At 35.7% G+C, this 16,006-nt stretch overlaps 1 protein-coding gene across 1 annotated transcript in view; it reads left to right on the top strand.

Moving 5' to 3' along the window:
- ATG14 (autophagy related 14) overlaps positions 1-16,006 on the top strand; it is a 42,369-nt gene that overhangs the window by 23,411 nt on the left and 2,952 nt on the right. The window contains exons 5-9 of the mRNA XM_074290200.1: positions 7,379-7,616; positions 10,786-11,015; positions 12,264-12,381; positions 12,869-12,959; positions 13,045-13,130. Of these exons, the coding sequence (XP_074146301.1) occupies positions 7,379-7,616; positions 10,786-11,015; positions 12,264-12,381; positions 12,869-12,959; positions 13,045-13,130 (763 nt within the window). The remainder of the gene's footprint in view (positions 1-7,378; positions 7,617-10,785; positions 11,016-12,263; positions 12,382-12,868; positions 12,960-13,044; positions 13,131-16,006) is intronic.

The following is a 16,006-nucleotide window of genomic DNA, read 5'->3' as shown; positions in this document are numbered from 1 at the left end:
CACTTAACACTTCCTAGCTGTGTGACCCTGGGCAAGTCACTTAACCCCAGCCTCAAAAAAAGAAAAGAAAAGAAAATTTAATGGAAATAACTGCAATGACAAATTACAACATAAAAATAACAATAGAAGATTATCTAATATGTTGTTTTTCTGGATTTAAAGATAGTTTTTGTTACTCTTTTGATGTCAAGGACCCTCCATTTTGTTCAGTTGATAGGAAATCTGGGTAGGCAGCAAAGAGGCATGGGTCCTGCTCATAGCAGATGAACTAGCAATTTGCCATAGTTCTCTTTTTGTCATAATTTGTCCTTGCGAATTCATCTCACAGATCTCCATAGACCTAGATTATTATTTAAGACTTAGCCTATGGTTCCATAGAACAATGGAAATGACTTAAAAATTGTCTACTCAGTTCTAGTTTGAATAAACTATTATCAGGGATGTTGTAGACAAGATTTTTTTCAGGTACAGATTGAATTGGACAGTCAGTCAAGGATCCCCTACCTGTGAAATTCTAATGTCCCATGAAATGTTTTTATAAAAGTAGGATTGTTCGTCAGAGTTTATAGGGGAAATTTCAGGGATCCTAAAAGAGCATCATGTGTTGTGATCTTGTCACCACAATGTGATCCACCTCAGTTTTATATCTATATCTTATGGAATCAATTTGTTGAACATTTGTTCATTTGTTTCTTGATATGTGCTAATGATCCAGTTTGCTAGGGTTCTATAGAATGTGAATACAATAGAGTTTTGATTCTCCTAGAAGCTTACATTAAAGTTAAGGTTTAACGAGGCCTATTTCCATAGGCTGTTCATATAACATAATGGTAACATGAGTAAATTTTCAGTCAGGAGTTGATTGAACTTAGATTTTTCCATCAGTGTGGAGAACTTCAGTGAGGAAATTCCCTTCACTATTCAAAATTACATTTTCTGTAACTTAGTCTTAGAAAGTTGCCTTTCTAAAAATAAAATGACTTGTCCAGAATCTCTTGGCATTTTGACCCATGTATCAAGGATTTGTAGAATTTGAACCCAAATCTTCATAACTCTTTATTTAGTGTTGGACAGATCAAAGGTATTTATCAGTGGGTATTGAGGAGAAAAAGAAACCTCGTTAAGATTGGGTAACTACGGGCATGGTCTTCCTCTTCATCACCACCTCTTGGCTTTCATCAGGTCTTGCTAAAATCCTACCTTCTACAATAAGTTTTTCCCAGTCACTCTTTAGTGCTTTCCCATTTTGTATATCTGTGTTTACATATTGTCTCTTCCATTAGATGTAACCTCTAGGGCAGAGACTGTCTTTTGCCTTTCTTTGTATCCCAAGGGCTTAGTATGATGCCAGCCATAGTGATCACTTAATAAATAAGTGACTGACTGACTACTTCTTTCCATGGGCTCCAGGCAAAGATGATCATTCTTTGACCCTTAAACATTCCTAGTTCTGTTCCAAATGCATGTGTTTTATTTGGTTTTTCATATACCTGGAGTATCCTCCATCTCTTCACCTGCTAAAGCCCATCTTGCATTCCTTTTTCATACAGCTTCCTTCATGAAATCTTTTAATTCCTTGCTTGGCGATTATTACCTTGGACCTCAGCAAACACTTGCAGCTCTCCAATGCTTTTATCACATGTGTTAAGGTTATATTTGAGACATCCTCCTCTTTGGGGAGAATATTTTTCTAAATTTTTCTAGGAATTAAAGTCAAACTTATACAAATCTATATTTTGAATCATGTACTCTGCTTATTAGAGTATTATATTAGAATTAGAGTATATATTAGAAAATATTGGTACAATCGTAGCTTCTTTCTTGTTCCCTATGAAAATTGACAGTTCTCTATGTTGGGTTTGCTCAGCATTCAGAGATGTAGTTCATCTGGGTCTGGTAATTCTAATTGGTAATAAAAATTCCTTTTTTTAAAATTAATTTTATAATTATAATTTTTTTGACAGTACGTATGCATGAGTTTTTGGGGTTTTTTTAAACAACATTATCCCTTGTATTAATTTTTCCAAATTTTCCCCTCTCTCTACCCCCTCTTCTAGATGACAGGCAATCCCATACATATTAAATGTGTTACAGTATAACCTAGATACAATATATGTGTTTAAATCCAATTTTCTTGTTGCATGGTAAGAATTGGATTCCGAAGTAACCTGGGTAGAAAGACAGTAGTGCAAACAGTTTACATTCAATTCCCAGTGCTCCTTCTCTGGGTATAGCTGTTTTTGTCCATCATTGATCAACTGGAAGTGAATTGGATCTTTTTTATGTTGAAGATATCCACTTTCATCAGAATATATCTTCATACAGTATTGTTGGCGAAGTATATAGTGATCTCCTTGTTCTACTCATTTCACTCAGCATCAGTTCATGCAAGTCTCACCAAACCTCTCTGTATTCATCCTGCTAGTCATTTCTTACAGAGCAATAATATTCCATAACCTTCATATACCATAATTTACCCAACCATTCTCTAATTGATAGACATCCATTCATCTTTCAGTTTCTAGCCACTACAAAAAGGGCTGCCACAAACATTTTGGCACATACAAGTCCCTTTCCCATCTTTAGTATTTCTTTGGGATATAAGCCCAGTAGTAGCATTAAAGTTTACATTAAAGTTAAGGTTTAATGAGGGTATGCACAGTTTGATAACTTTTTGGACATAGTTCCAAATTGCTCTCCAGAATGGCTGGATTCTTTCACAACTCCACCAACAATGTATCAGTGTCCCAGTTTTCCCACAGCCCCTCCAACGTTCATCATTATCTTTTCCTGTCATCTTAGCCAATCTGACAGGTGTGTAGTGGTATCTCAGAGTTGTCTTAATTTGCATTTCTCTGATCAGTAGTGATTTGGAACACTCATATGAGTGGATATAGTTTCAGGTAGTAAAAATTCTTAATGTAATAAGCACCAAATTAAATGGGCATTTTCTTATACACAGTAGAAAACAGAAAAACTGCACACTAAGATACAGATTTACATTATATATTATTTACTTTTCTTTTTTTAAATAAACTTTTACTAATGTCTTTTCTTAACATTACCAAAATTTTTTCCATCTCATGTAATTATTTTTGGAAAGAAAATTATTATTTTTGGAAAAAAAAGAAATAGATCACTAGCACATTGAAAAATGTGTTCCATGTAAAATGTATGGGATTGCCTGCCATCGGGGGGAGGGACTGGAGGGAGGGAGGGGATAATTTGGGAAAATGAATTAAAAAAAAAAAAAAAGGAAAAAGAAAAATGTGTTCAATGATAACGATGACGACAAAGATAATTAACATTTATAGAACCTTTATGTTAACCATTTCACAATTATCATCTTGTCTGATTCTCCCTGAGTTAGGCACTATTATTATTCCCATTATAGATGAGGAAACCAAGACAAATGGATTCAGTGACTTATCCAGAGTCATATAGCTAGTAAGTGTCTAAATTCAAATTTGAATTTGAGTCCAGGCCTAGAATCACTCACTGTATCACCCAGCTTCTGAAAAAGGGGTGAGATAAGTATGTTTTCTCATTTCTTTTTTTATTCACGCATGTTCCTTTGCATTATTAGCATTTATGTTTGATGCATATGGGAACTTTCTTGTCAGTGACCTCTTTGGGATATAAGCCTCGCAATGGAATTTGAGTCAAAAAATATTAACATTTTAGACATTTTATTTGCATAATTCTAAATTGTGTTCCCAGACAATTATAATGATGCATAGCTCTACTAGCCAAGCCCCTATGCTCTTCATAGCTTACTCCAACATTGGCTGTTCCCATCTTTTATCATCTTTGCCAATTTCAGAAATGTGAGGTGAATCCTCAGAGTTATTTTGGTTTGCATTTTTTATTACTAACAATTTGAAGTACCCTTTTATACAGTTGTTAGCCTTGCAGTTCTCTTAAGAACTGTCTTTTTTCATATCCTTTAACCACTCACCTATTAAGAAATAGCTTTTGGTCTTGTGTTTTTCTCTTAGTTTTCTTATTATATAAAATTTAAAAGCTGCCACAAACATTTTTGCACATACAGGTCAAGGTATTACTTCTTAAAGAATGACAAAATGAATAATTTCAAAGGAACTTGAGAAAGACCTTCATGAACTAATGCAGAAAGAAGTGAGCAGAATGAGAACAATTATATAAACAATTTTATAAAGTGCCATGACCCACCTACAGTACTGAGAGGTCTGATAATGAAACATGCTATCTCTTTCTTGACAGAAAGGTGATGGACTCAATAGGTAGAATACGAATCTGTCTTTGGAGATAGTGAATGCAGGAATTTGTTTTGCTTGATTATGCATGTTTGTTACAAGAATTGTTTTTTTTCCCTCTCCTTTCCCCACCAATATAGTTTTAAAAGTCCTTTTTGACTGATTTTCACTTTGATTGCAAGTTTCAGCTCTTTCTTCTGACCTTTAGTGCTCTTGACACTATCTTTACAGAAAACTGCCACATTTCTGTGTCCATTCTTAATAACTGCCCTTTTCCCATCTTTTTTGTGTTTTAAAAATCTGTTGGTCACTGAGTTTCTTGTGTATTTGTGTCCGTCTTTTTGACTGGCTTCACCCTTTTGGCTTCACCCTTTTGGCTTCACCCTTTCTTCAGAATTTTCATTCCATCACAATTCATTCTTGAGACCTGTCTATCTCTTTAGAACTGAACTTTCCTATTCAAAAGGTAGGATAAGGTTATTCTTGCATTCGGTCCTCCAAGAATGTAGAGTGCACAGATTGTACTTGGAACTTCCTCCTTTGTCTATCACAGTCTAAATTGTAATGTGTTATTACTTATTACTCTTTATTATTACTCTTTCCAAGGTTCCCATCATTTCTACTTTTGCAAACTGTTTTTGGTTACAGTTAGGTTTAGATTTACTATTCCCTTTAGTTACTTCCCCCTTTTGATGAATAAAAATATCAGCTTGTCAAGAATTTTTTTAGCTGATCAGTTTTTGAGAGAGATGAGAGGAAGCTCTTATAAGTGAACCTCTTCCCCTCCTCCCGTCATTACTGTATCCTTCCTCTGTGCTGTGATTTTTTTTTTTTTTTTAAATAAAAATGTTCTCTATGGCTGAATAAATTGTGGTATATGAATGTTATGGAATAGTATTGTTCTGTAAGAAATGACCAGCAGGATAAATACAGAGAGGCTTGGAGAGACTTACATGAACTGAGGCTAAGTGAAATGAGCAGAACCAGGAGATCATTATACATTTCAACAACAATAGTATATGAGTGTATAGCAACAATACTATATATGAGTGTGGACCACAACATAGCACTTCTACTTTTTCTGAAAAAACTGCCATTGCTTACATTTTTGTCTTTCTTCCCAGAATATTTTTAGCTTCTTTCTAAATCCAATTTTTCTTGTGTAGCAAGACAACTGTATAAATATGTATACATATATTGTATTTAACATATACTTTAACATGTTTAACATATGATCAATTCTGATGGACGTGGCTCTCTTCAAAAATAAGATGAACCAAATCAGTTCCATTTGTTCAATAATGAATAGAACCAGCTATATCCAGCGAAAGAACTCTGGGAAATGAATGTGAACCACTACATAGTATTTCCAATCCCTCTAGTTTTATCCGCTTGCATTTTTGATTTTCTTCACAGGTTAAATGTATATTATTTCAAAGCCTGATTCTTCTTGTGCAGCAAAATAACTATGGATATATATACATATATTGTATTCAACATATACTTTAACATCTTTATCATGTATTTGTCTACCTGCCATCTGGGGAAGGGGGTGGGAGGAAGGAGAGGGAAAATTGGAACGAAAGGTTTTGCAATTGGCAATGCTGAAAAATTACCCATGCATATATATATCTTGTAAATAAAAAGCTATAATAAAAAAAAAAAAGTAAAAAGGTATGAGATGCCATCGCCATCTAATAATGATAAAAAGAGTGAAATTGGGGGAGAAATTTTAAAAAATAAAAATGTTTCCTAAAAGTTGGAAATAAGGTTTGTGCCATTAATACTGATGGCTCTTTCAGGTTCAACTTCTAGCTATTTAAATCCTTAAATATTTATGTTAGACTAATATGTGCACAGAATTTTACAATAGATTGTGTTCCAAGTATTCCAATTGTTTTTTCTTAAGTCACTTACCTAGAATTGACTGCACTTTTTAAAAATGGAAGTGACGGTCAATAAATATTTGTTGGATGGATGTAAAACACAAATTCACAAAGTAGGTTATAACAACCTTTTCGACCCATATTTCTGAAGTATGGTATTATTATGTATAACAATGTTTCCAGAGGGAAATGTGTCCTGAATTTGAACTTGGATTACTACCTCTTGGCAGCATGGTAGTTAATAGAGTGCTTACAAGATTTGGAATCAGAAAGTCTTGGGTTCTCAATCCTCTTTCAGGTTCTAACTAGCTCTGTGACCCTGGACAGGTCACTAATTTGCCTCCATTTCCAATTCTATAAAATAAGATGTTTGGACTTGAGAAGCTGTGATTTTTTTTTTTTTTTTTAAAGGTCTAATTCTAAGATCTTGTGATTCTCCCTCAAACTCTGTAGTGCCAGAGCTGGAAGGGTGGAAGTGCAGCGGCCACAATATTGGGGGGTTGGGAGATGAGGAAGGTAGAAGTAGAGGTTACTCTTGCAACTCTTGCTGGCATGTAGTGATACAAATGAGGATAGAAATGAACAGGTAATATTAAGGAGTCGCAACCTCCCTTCCACACATTACACATAGACAATGTTAATTCATAGTCTTCTAAATCAATATGCAGTCTAGGGGGACCGGTTTTCTATGTGAGTTTGACACCATTTCTGTAGAGCTTGGTACTTGTTGAAGAAAGGGAAAAGGAAAGGCTTCTGTAACCCTCCCAGGTATGGTAGACATTTACATATAAACAGATTACTTGTAGAAATGTGTGTGTGTGTGTGTGTGTGTGTGTATTTTTTTTTAATTTTAATTTTATATATTTTTCTTTATATTATGGTAGCTTATTTGATTAATAATGTTTAAGAGGATACTGTCACCTAACTTTCAGTGTTATGTCAACAAAAACCTGGAAGCTCATAGCAATTACCTATTTGCTTGAAATTGTCTTATTTACCTACACCTGGGCCTCTGATCTGCAATGGAAAAAGTATTGAAAAGCAAACACTGGAGGAAATGAACCCTTGCAAATTGCTTCTCTCTTTTCTCCTTCCTAGAATTTATTGATCACCTAGATAGGCCCTGGAAGGACCTGTAAGGGTCTGGATAGATGAGGAGTAGATTGATAAAGCCACAAAGGTTGTCTAAAAACTTTTTGAATCTTTTCCCTGAGCTAATTTTTAGAGAATAATTGCTGAATGTCATTGTTCTGTCAGATTCTGAGGGCCTTGTAAAAACTAAGGAAAAGAATCAGAAGTTGTCCTGCCGAGCGCAGCGGCACCAGGAAAAAAAGGAAAAAATCCAGAGGCACAATCGCAAACTTGGAGAGCTGGTGGAAAAGAAGCATGAAGATTTACGAAGTCAGTATGAGCTTCTGGCAGATCTTCGACGCTCTCATATTCTAGAACTCACCTCTGTCATTTTTCCTATTGAAGAAGTGAAAACTGGCATAAGGTAGAGTAATCTTCCCTCCCTTCCTTCCTTCTTTCCTTCTTCCTTACCCTTAGAACTGGAATAGACCTTAGAGCTTATCTAAATCTCACACCCTTCACTTTACAGATGAGGTAATTGAGGATTAGAGAAGATGTTTTCCTTTTGTTCATCACTATTTGGTCAATATTAAATTTGCCAAGTTTCTCTGAATGTGTCTTCTCATAATTTATTATAATTATGTAAAATTTCACTACATTTATATGCCATAAATTTGTTTAGTGATTCTCTGGTACCCACTTTCCAGTTTTTTGATACAACATAAAAGAATACTATAAATATTTTTATACATATGGGCCCTTTTCCTTTGTCCTTTGATCTCTTTGTGGAGTAAAAAGGAGATAAACACAGTTTCATGACTTTGGGGATTATTTCCAAATTATTGTCTGGAATGGTTGGATGGAATGGTTGGATCATTTCACATATCAACTAAATACGCTAGTGAGCTCATCCTCCTGTAGTACTTTGAAAAATTGGCCATTTTTCTTTTGTCATCTTTGCTAGCCTAGGTTTTGTTTTGTCTTGTTTTTTAAACTTTTTGTAGAACACTTTATGGTTTGTGATAAGCTCTCCTTTTATTTAATTAATTAATTTATTTATTTTTGGATGCCAGTTGTATGCTTAGACAACATTTGTTTGGTGAAATGATTTTTCTTCTTACACATTTGACATCGGTTCTTTATATATATGCTTCATGTCGGGTTTTTCTCAGGAAAATTTGCCATAAAAACTTATTTCCTTCAGATGACTTTGCCTTTTAATTTAATTGCATTTCTTTTCTTCAACAATCCTTCACTTTTATATAATGAAAATTAATAATTTTGTGTTTTGAGACCTTCCCTATTCTTTGGTCAAAGACTCTTCCCCTCTTCATAGTTATAAGACCTCTCCTCTTCTTAATTTGTTCACATGACCTTTTGTATCTGGATCTTGTTGTGGTATATTGTTTGAGATCTTTATGTAAATCTAATTTCTGCCTATTTCCATCTGGAAAATGTTGTTAAATAATGACTCTTTATCCCAATAGATGATGTCCTTCATTTCATCCAACATTATGATGCTGATAATGATCTTTACTGGGCCCCAATTGTAGCAAAGCAATCCTTTTACACTTCCTTAATAGGCTGGCTGGCCGGCAGGCTGGCAGGTAGAGAGCTGGGCCCACCTGGAGGTAAGAAGATGTGAGTTCAAATTTGGTCTCAGACCTCAGCTGTGTGACCCTGGGCAAGCCACTTATTCTCTGTTTGCCCTGGAGGAGGAAATGGTACTGTGTGCTATGGTCCACAGGATCACAGCTGAACAAGAGAACAATGGTAGATGATTCCATTTCTGAATTTCCACAAAAGCTATTCCAAACCTATAATGTTCCAGTTGGTTTTCTGGAGATCTCTGGACCAGCCTTCTTTTCAGTTCAGTAATCACCACAAGTATAGCCAGGTGTTAAAGTCCAAATCCTTTATTATCTCCTTCACAGTCTAGTTTCCTTGCCTGTGGCCCAGCTAGCTTTCTTGAGAGCCTTTCAGACCAGCCTTGGTCTCAGTGGGGGGAGCAAGAATCCAGGCCAGCCACGAGGAGGCTGATGAAGATGGAACGAATCTCTCTGAGTCGAGGGCTTGTGCTTCAGCCTCTTGCCACCACAAAGGTGGATGATGGAATGAATCTGTCTCAGTCCTTGCTGGCTGTTATATACTCTACTATAATTACATCATCATAGGTGTGAATCTTGTAGAACTGTATTAAGTACTAAGTACATGTACTGAACTAGAGAACCATTAAGCACCATGCTAAACTAGATAACCATTGTCTTATTAATTCTACTTAGCATCTTGTAAGAATCCTTGTTTCAAGTTCACTGGCCCATAACATATACCTTGCTCCATCCCTTATCCCAACTCTCTCAACAAAGGACTCAGAATCATACTTTAGTGAAAAATTGAGGTCATTCAGTTCTCTCTTCTCCTTTTGCTGTCTTCCTGAATCTAGCTGACTTCTAAGGTCTCTTTTCCAGATGTGGAGCATGCTATGATGCAGCCATCCCTAGTTTCCCAGCTGTATTCATCCTAAGGATTATCCTTTTTCTTTGACATCTTTTTTATATAACCTTGAGTATTTTGATAAACAAAAGTTGTGGTATGATGCTTTACCTATAATTGTGCTTCCTGATCAGAATCCCTTCTTTATCATGTCTTTTATCTACCTAACCCCTTCCTTAAAAACAATCTTCCTTCTAATCCTAATAAGAAATCTTTCATTATTTAGATTCTAATTTTAAGCTTCTCCATAAATTTATAGATTAAATTGCTAGCATGAGGTTAACATGGGCAGTTTAGCATATGGTTTAGGTTGTACTTCTATGAGTTTTCTTTTTTTTTTTTTTTTGAGGCTGGGGTTAAGTGACTTGCCCAGGGTCACACAGCTAGGAAGTTTTAAGTGTCTGAGACCAGATTTGAAGCTGGGTCCTCCTGAATTCAAGGCTGGTGCTCTATCCACTGCGCCACCTAGCTGCCCCCCCCTTCTATGAGTTTTAACATTTTTGTTGATGAGTATTATTTAAGAAGGAAAAAAAAAAAGCAAGTAACAAAGAAATGATAAGACTTCTACTGCTTAGAGTATTTGGGGTAGTAAGAAGGCCAAACTACTCAACTCTTATTTTGCTTAATGTTTTCTGTGGCAAGAAAAAAATTACTCAGTGGAGTAGAAATGATAAAAATAAATTTAAAAGTTGAGGGAATTAAAACTGAAGGTTATAATATAATAATTTTCTTCATTGAATCAAGTCACTAGAATTAGGTGGAGTAAGAGTCTCCTGAAGAACTCTACCTTATCATAAAAGCTATCCCCTCATATATAAGTATAGGTAAATCTAATGTCTATCCATTCAACTGACAGAGTTATGTTTTCTCTCTTTATAAAATATTTATCTTTACCTAAAATTTGATGGCCTATCCAAAAGTTGAGAAAGTATTAGGTAAAATACTAAAGAACTTAAAATAATTATTTTTTTTAAATTTTGAACTTCAGATTATGTCCCCCCCTTCCCTAAGACAGTAAGTAATTTGATATTTATACATATGCAGTCATGCACAACCTATTTCCATATAGTCAGTCAGCATGTACTTTTTCTAATTTTCAGAGACCCTGCCGACACTGCTTCAGAGAGTGACACTGCCATGACCTCTAGCACTGTGAGCAAGCTTGCAGAAGCCAGGAGGACTACTTATCTCTCTGGGAGATGGGTTTGTGATGACCACAATGGAGATACAAGCATTAGTATTGCAGGACCATGGATTAGTCTCCCCAACAATGGAGACTATTCTGCTTACTACAATTGGGTAGAAGAGAAAAAAACAACACAGGGACCTGGTAAGAAGTAAAATGTTTTCTCTTGGAAAACTTTAATAGATTTTAAGTTTTCAGACTATTTAATCTGAAGAAAATAAGCATTTCTGTTTTATTATGTAGTCTTTTGGCCTATGACAGGCCAAAATGGAGCTGAAACTATATTGAGGATACCATTATTAATTGTTTAATTCTTTTTAAAGTTCTGCAATTTATTTGGCAGGAAAAAATTACTCGTAATTCTGTAGTAAAATTACAATTGTACTGTGCACAGTGAGCTGTTTTGTTTTGTTTTCTTAAAGATCTCCTCAGCATTTGAAATTCAGTGTGTTATTCTTCACTTCCTATTCTCATTAAAAGACTAGGAAAAGGCCATTAGATTCTCTGCTTCTCTAAGTATATTGCTGAGATGAAAAAAGTGCTAAATTTGAGCTCAGTAAAAAATCTGAATTCAAACCCCAATCCAGACACTTAAGATAGTTTGATGCATCTAATTCTGTATTTGGTTATGTGTCTCATTGTTGTTTCCTTATTAGAACATAAGCTCTTTATGGACCTAGCCAGCAAAGTGCCTGGAACATGGCCATACTTCATTAAAGAAATAAGCCTACTAAACTTTTTACACCAGTCATTCAATAAGTATTTATTAACTAACAATTGATACTTGATCCCTGAGGCAGCATGAGCAGTGGATAGAGAAGTAACATTCACTTCAGTGTGACCCCAGTTGATATCCTTTTATTGCTGTTCTGTTGTTTCAGCCATGTATGTTTCTTAGTGACCCGTTTGGGGTTTTCTTGGCATATACTGGAGGAGTTTTGCATTTTCTTCTCTAGCTCATCTTTGGGAAACTGACCCCAACAGGATGAAGTGACTTGTCCAGATTTGAACTCCTGAAGATGTGTTTTCCTACTTGTGGTCCAGCCCTATCCACTGAACCATCTATTTACCTGTCCCTCACAAATATTGTTTGATCTTGGTTAGATCTCTGAACCTTTCAGTGGGCCTGGGCAGCTTTTTAGGACTCTTAAGTGACCGAATAGCTACTGAGCTGAGTCCCTGGACTGACTCCGTATCCAAATAAATCCTAGGTCTGGGCCAAAGCAAATAAGCTTGAGGAGTAGAACCATTTTCCCCAGTCACAAGATTGTCATGGGTTAAACAGTAAAACACAACCCAACATTGTGATAAGTTAGAAATAATAAATGCCAGATTTAATCAACTTATGCTTTCCCCCTCCCCCCCCCTCATGTCATCTTCTTTATGCTTTAGATATGGAACATAATAACCCTGCCTACACCATCAGTGCTGCCCTGTGCTATGCAACTCAACTTGTCAACATTTTGTCTCATATACTTGATGTAAATCTTCCCAAAAAGTTATGTAACAGGCAAGTAATTTGAGTTTGAATGATGTCTGATACACTTATTTGTTATGGGCTACATAAGTTTGAATGTTGTAATCTGTTAGTTAATCTACTCAAGTAAGATTATAAATTTTCATTTCATTCTTCTTGACTGTAGTCTAAGAAATTGTGAGATGGTATTCTAGAATAATGAAACTGCTCATGCACAAAAATCAGTGTACACCTCATACACATAAAAGTTCTTAAGAGAATACACATAATCTTCTGCTTAAGAAATATGCCTAAATAGAAAAATATAATAAAAATACTATAAAATTGAGACATGGTATCATTCAGGGTAAGCAGATTCTCAAAAGTAAGAATTTAGAAAAAATTTTCAAATGGTCAAGGAACAAAAAAGGTATGTGCAAAAATTGAACTTTTGAGAACCTTGATATGTTTTAGATTGAACCAAAATAGACATTTTGTTTTGAGAAAGGTTCTATTCCAACACTCATTCTATGTTTTACAGTGAGTTTTGTGGAGAGAATCTCAGCCGGCGGAAGTTTACTCGTGCAGTTAAAAAGTTGAACGCAAATATTCTTTACCTCTGCTTTTCCCAGGTACAAACTGTTTGTGGGGTGATCTTTGACTCTGGGGTGGTAAGAGCTCGAAGATACTTATTTTTCTTTGTATTGCTTTTTCTAGCATGTAAATTTAGACCTATTGCACCCACTACATACACTCAGGAATCTAATGTACCTGGTCAGTCCAGACACCGAAAACTTGGGCAGGTAAGAAACTCCTTTTCACCTGGATGCGCAAATTCAATCCTCATGGAGTGCTTTTCATTCTGTCTGATGCTGCTATGGTCATTTCCTTAGAATGCAGCCTCATCCTGACATTATGCAGGCCATAACTCATTTGAAAAAAAATCTCTTCATTTCTGAAGGGGTCAAAACTATGAAAAAAAGATTTTTCTCTTCTGAACATTTGGATGGATAAGGAAATCTATAACATAAGGTAAAGATTGAAAAAGTTTTTATATTTGCAGAATCTATGAAAAGCAACTAATAAAATTGGTTAAAAGAGCATCTAAGAAGATCTCATCAAAATAGAAAAATGAATATAATAAGGTGAAATTTAGTGAATCATACACTTGAGTTTCTAAAAAACCAACCTTACTAGTATGATATAGGTTATATGAATTTAGATAGTAATTCTCTTTTTTATTTTTAGTTTTTTGGTTTTTAAAGCTTTTTATTTTTAAAACAAATGCACAGATAATTTTTTAACATTGATCCTTGCATAGCCTTGTGTTTCAGATTTCCCCCTCCTAGATAGTAATTCTCGTTAAAAAGTTCTATTATAGGCTCAGTATAATCCAGCAGGGAGACACGAAGCCAGAAAAACTAAAGGTCTTTGGGGGCATTAGGAGAGGCACCAATCTAGAACACTCAGTGTGGCTTCCACACTTGAGGAGTAACTCAAGCTAGTCATCATCAATCCTCCGGGTTTCACTCCTATGCCTCAGCTTCTTACCCCTCTGCTCCCTGGTCTCTCTCTCTCTCTCTCTCTCTCTCTCTCTCTCTCTCTCACTGGTCCATTCTTTGTGGAGCTCCCGTTTTAAGGAAGGACCCAAAGCAACCCCTTCTCCAGATTTCTCTTCTGTATCCCTTAGCTCTCTTTTATGTACTGTCTTTCCATTAGAACATAAGTTCTTTGAGGGCAGACACTTATCTTTTGGCCCTCAGCACTTAGCACAATCTCTGGCATATGTAATAAATACTTAATGACTTCCTTGACTCTCTCTATCTGGTAGGAAGGATGTTGACTCTTTAAGAATAGCAGCCAGGTGATAAAGGCCATGAAAGGCAAACCATACGAGAAGTAGGGTGGAAGGAGCTAGAGAGATTTACTTAGATTTATTTAGAAGATAAGGGACATATGATGGATACCTATAAGCACTTAAAAAATTCATGTGAAGAGAGGTTATTAGACTTTGCTTAGCCCCAGGAAGTCAGACTTAAATAGAACGTTGTTCCAAGCCTTAACTCTGTCCTTAGTAGGAGGTGCTAAGAAAAGGATTAAGACTTGGAATAAAGAAAAAATTCTTAATAAATAAATAGAGCTATCAAAATAGGATTGGCCTCCCTAAGGAAATGTCTTCTCCCATTCCCCCGCACAATTATTTATACTAGTAAAAGACTAACCTTTAACTATAATAATCCAAGAAAAATCACTTCGGAAGTGACTAAGCCATGAGCCACAAACAGAGTGAGTCTGGAACTTTATGAAATGTCTCTCTAGAAGTTGTTGTCTACTCTCATGATACTATAGTTTCCTCATCCATAAAGTAATGGGCATTAGATTTTTATGGTCATAAAGAAATGTCATTAGATTTTAGTAAGTAATTACATATTTTTCCCATAAGAGCTGTGATGGCTAGTTTTGAACCTGCAAGAACTGTAACAACCAATTAAATGGCACAATATTTGATAAAAATTTCTTTGATTAGAAGCTTTATGAGGCTTTTAAATTGAGCTATTAAAATGGCACCTCTAAAAATAACAATGTAAAAGCTTTCCTGTTTTGTTTTGTTTTTTTAACTAAAATTTTATAATTAAATTTTGGAAATATTTAAAGGTTTGTCTCTCCAAAAAACTGAAATTTGGTTCAGCCTATTACTGAAACTTAGCATACATCTCAAAGAAAACTTATAAACCAAGTGTTTGGGTATTAGAATAATTCTAATATTTTACTTTATGACACACCATGCATAAAGACATTTTAAAAGTGTGACAGAGAAGTATTAAAAAGTTTTAAAAATACATTTACTTGCATCCCTTGTGCCTTACTCCAATCTCTGAGCTGATTCCCCCCTCACCCCCTTCTTGATAAGGAGGCCTCCTCCACAGGCACCCTTCATCTTGTTCTCTCCCTATGTAGTGACTGTCCCCTGCTTGCTTCTTATAAATATGTTCACCTTAAAAAAAATCATCTTAAATCTCCCAATTTTATGCAAATTTTTTTTTTTTTTTTTTTTTTTTTTTTTTGCTGGGGCAATTGGGGTGACTTGCCCAGGGTCACACAGCTAGGCCGGATTTGAACTCAGGTCCTCCTGACGTCAGGGCCGGTGCTCTATCCTCTACGCCATCTAGCTGCCCCCAAACTTCTTTTAAAAAAGAAAAAATGGTGCTTGTATGCATTGCCCCTACTTGGCTGCCTATGACTTCTCAGATCTCTACTTCCTATTACTCAGAGATATCTATTCATGGCATCAGGTACACAGCACAGAAAAGGTGAGCAAAGAGTTGCAGTGGGCAATTTTGACGTGTATTAAACTCTTCCTGAACCTCCAACTCAAAAGGTTGAAGGCTTGCCTAAGGGGCAGGAAGACCTGGGTTCAAGTCCTGCTCCTGATATGTAACTGGCTGTGTGACCATCTTGTAAGTCACATATTGTTCCAGTGCTCCAGGATGCAGCAAGTTACTGCTGCCACCATTCCTCATGAGTGTAGGTATGGGAACCTTGCCAGCTTCATTCATAAAAAAGTTGTCGAGTAGAATTGAATCAGGTTTTTGTCCGTCACTTATGTGGAATGTGAAGTTTACCCATGCAAACTTCAGTTAAAAACAGGGGCACAAATACAAAATAATTTGGGAAAAAC

This window comes from Sminthopsis crassicaudata, chromosome 2 (genome assembly GCF_048593235.1).
Source record: "Sminthopsis crassicaudata isolate SCR6 chromosome 2, ASM4859323v1, whole genome shotgun sequence".
Taxonomy (NCBI): domain Eukaryota; kingdom Metazoa; phylum Chordata; class Mammalia; order Dasyuromorphia; family Dasyuridae; genus Sminthopsis; species Sminthopsis crassicaudata.
This window is presented reverse-complemented; position numbering and strand designations above follow the sequence as displayed.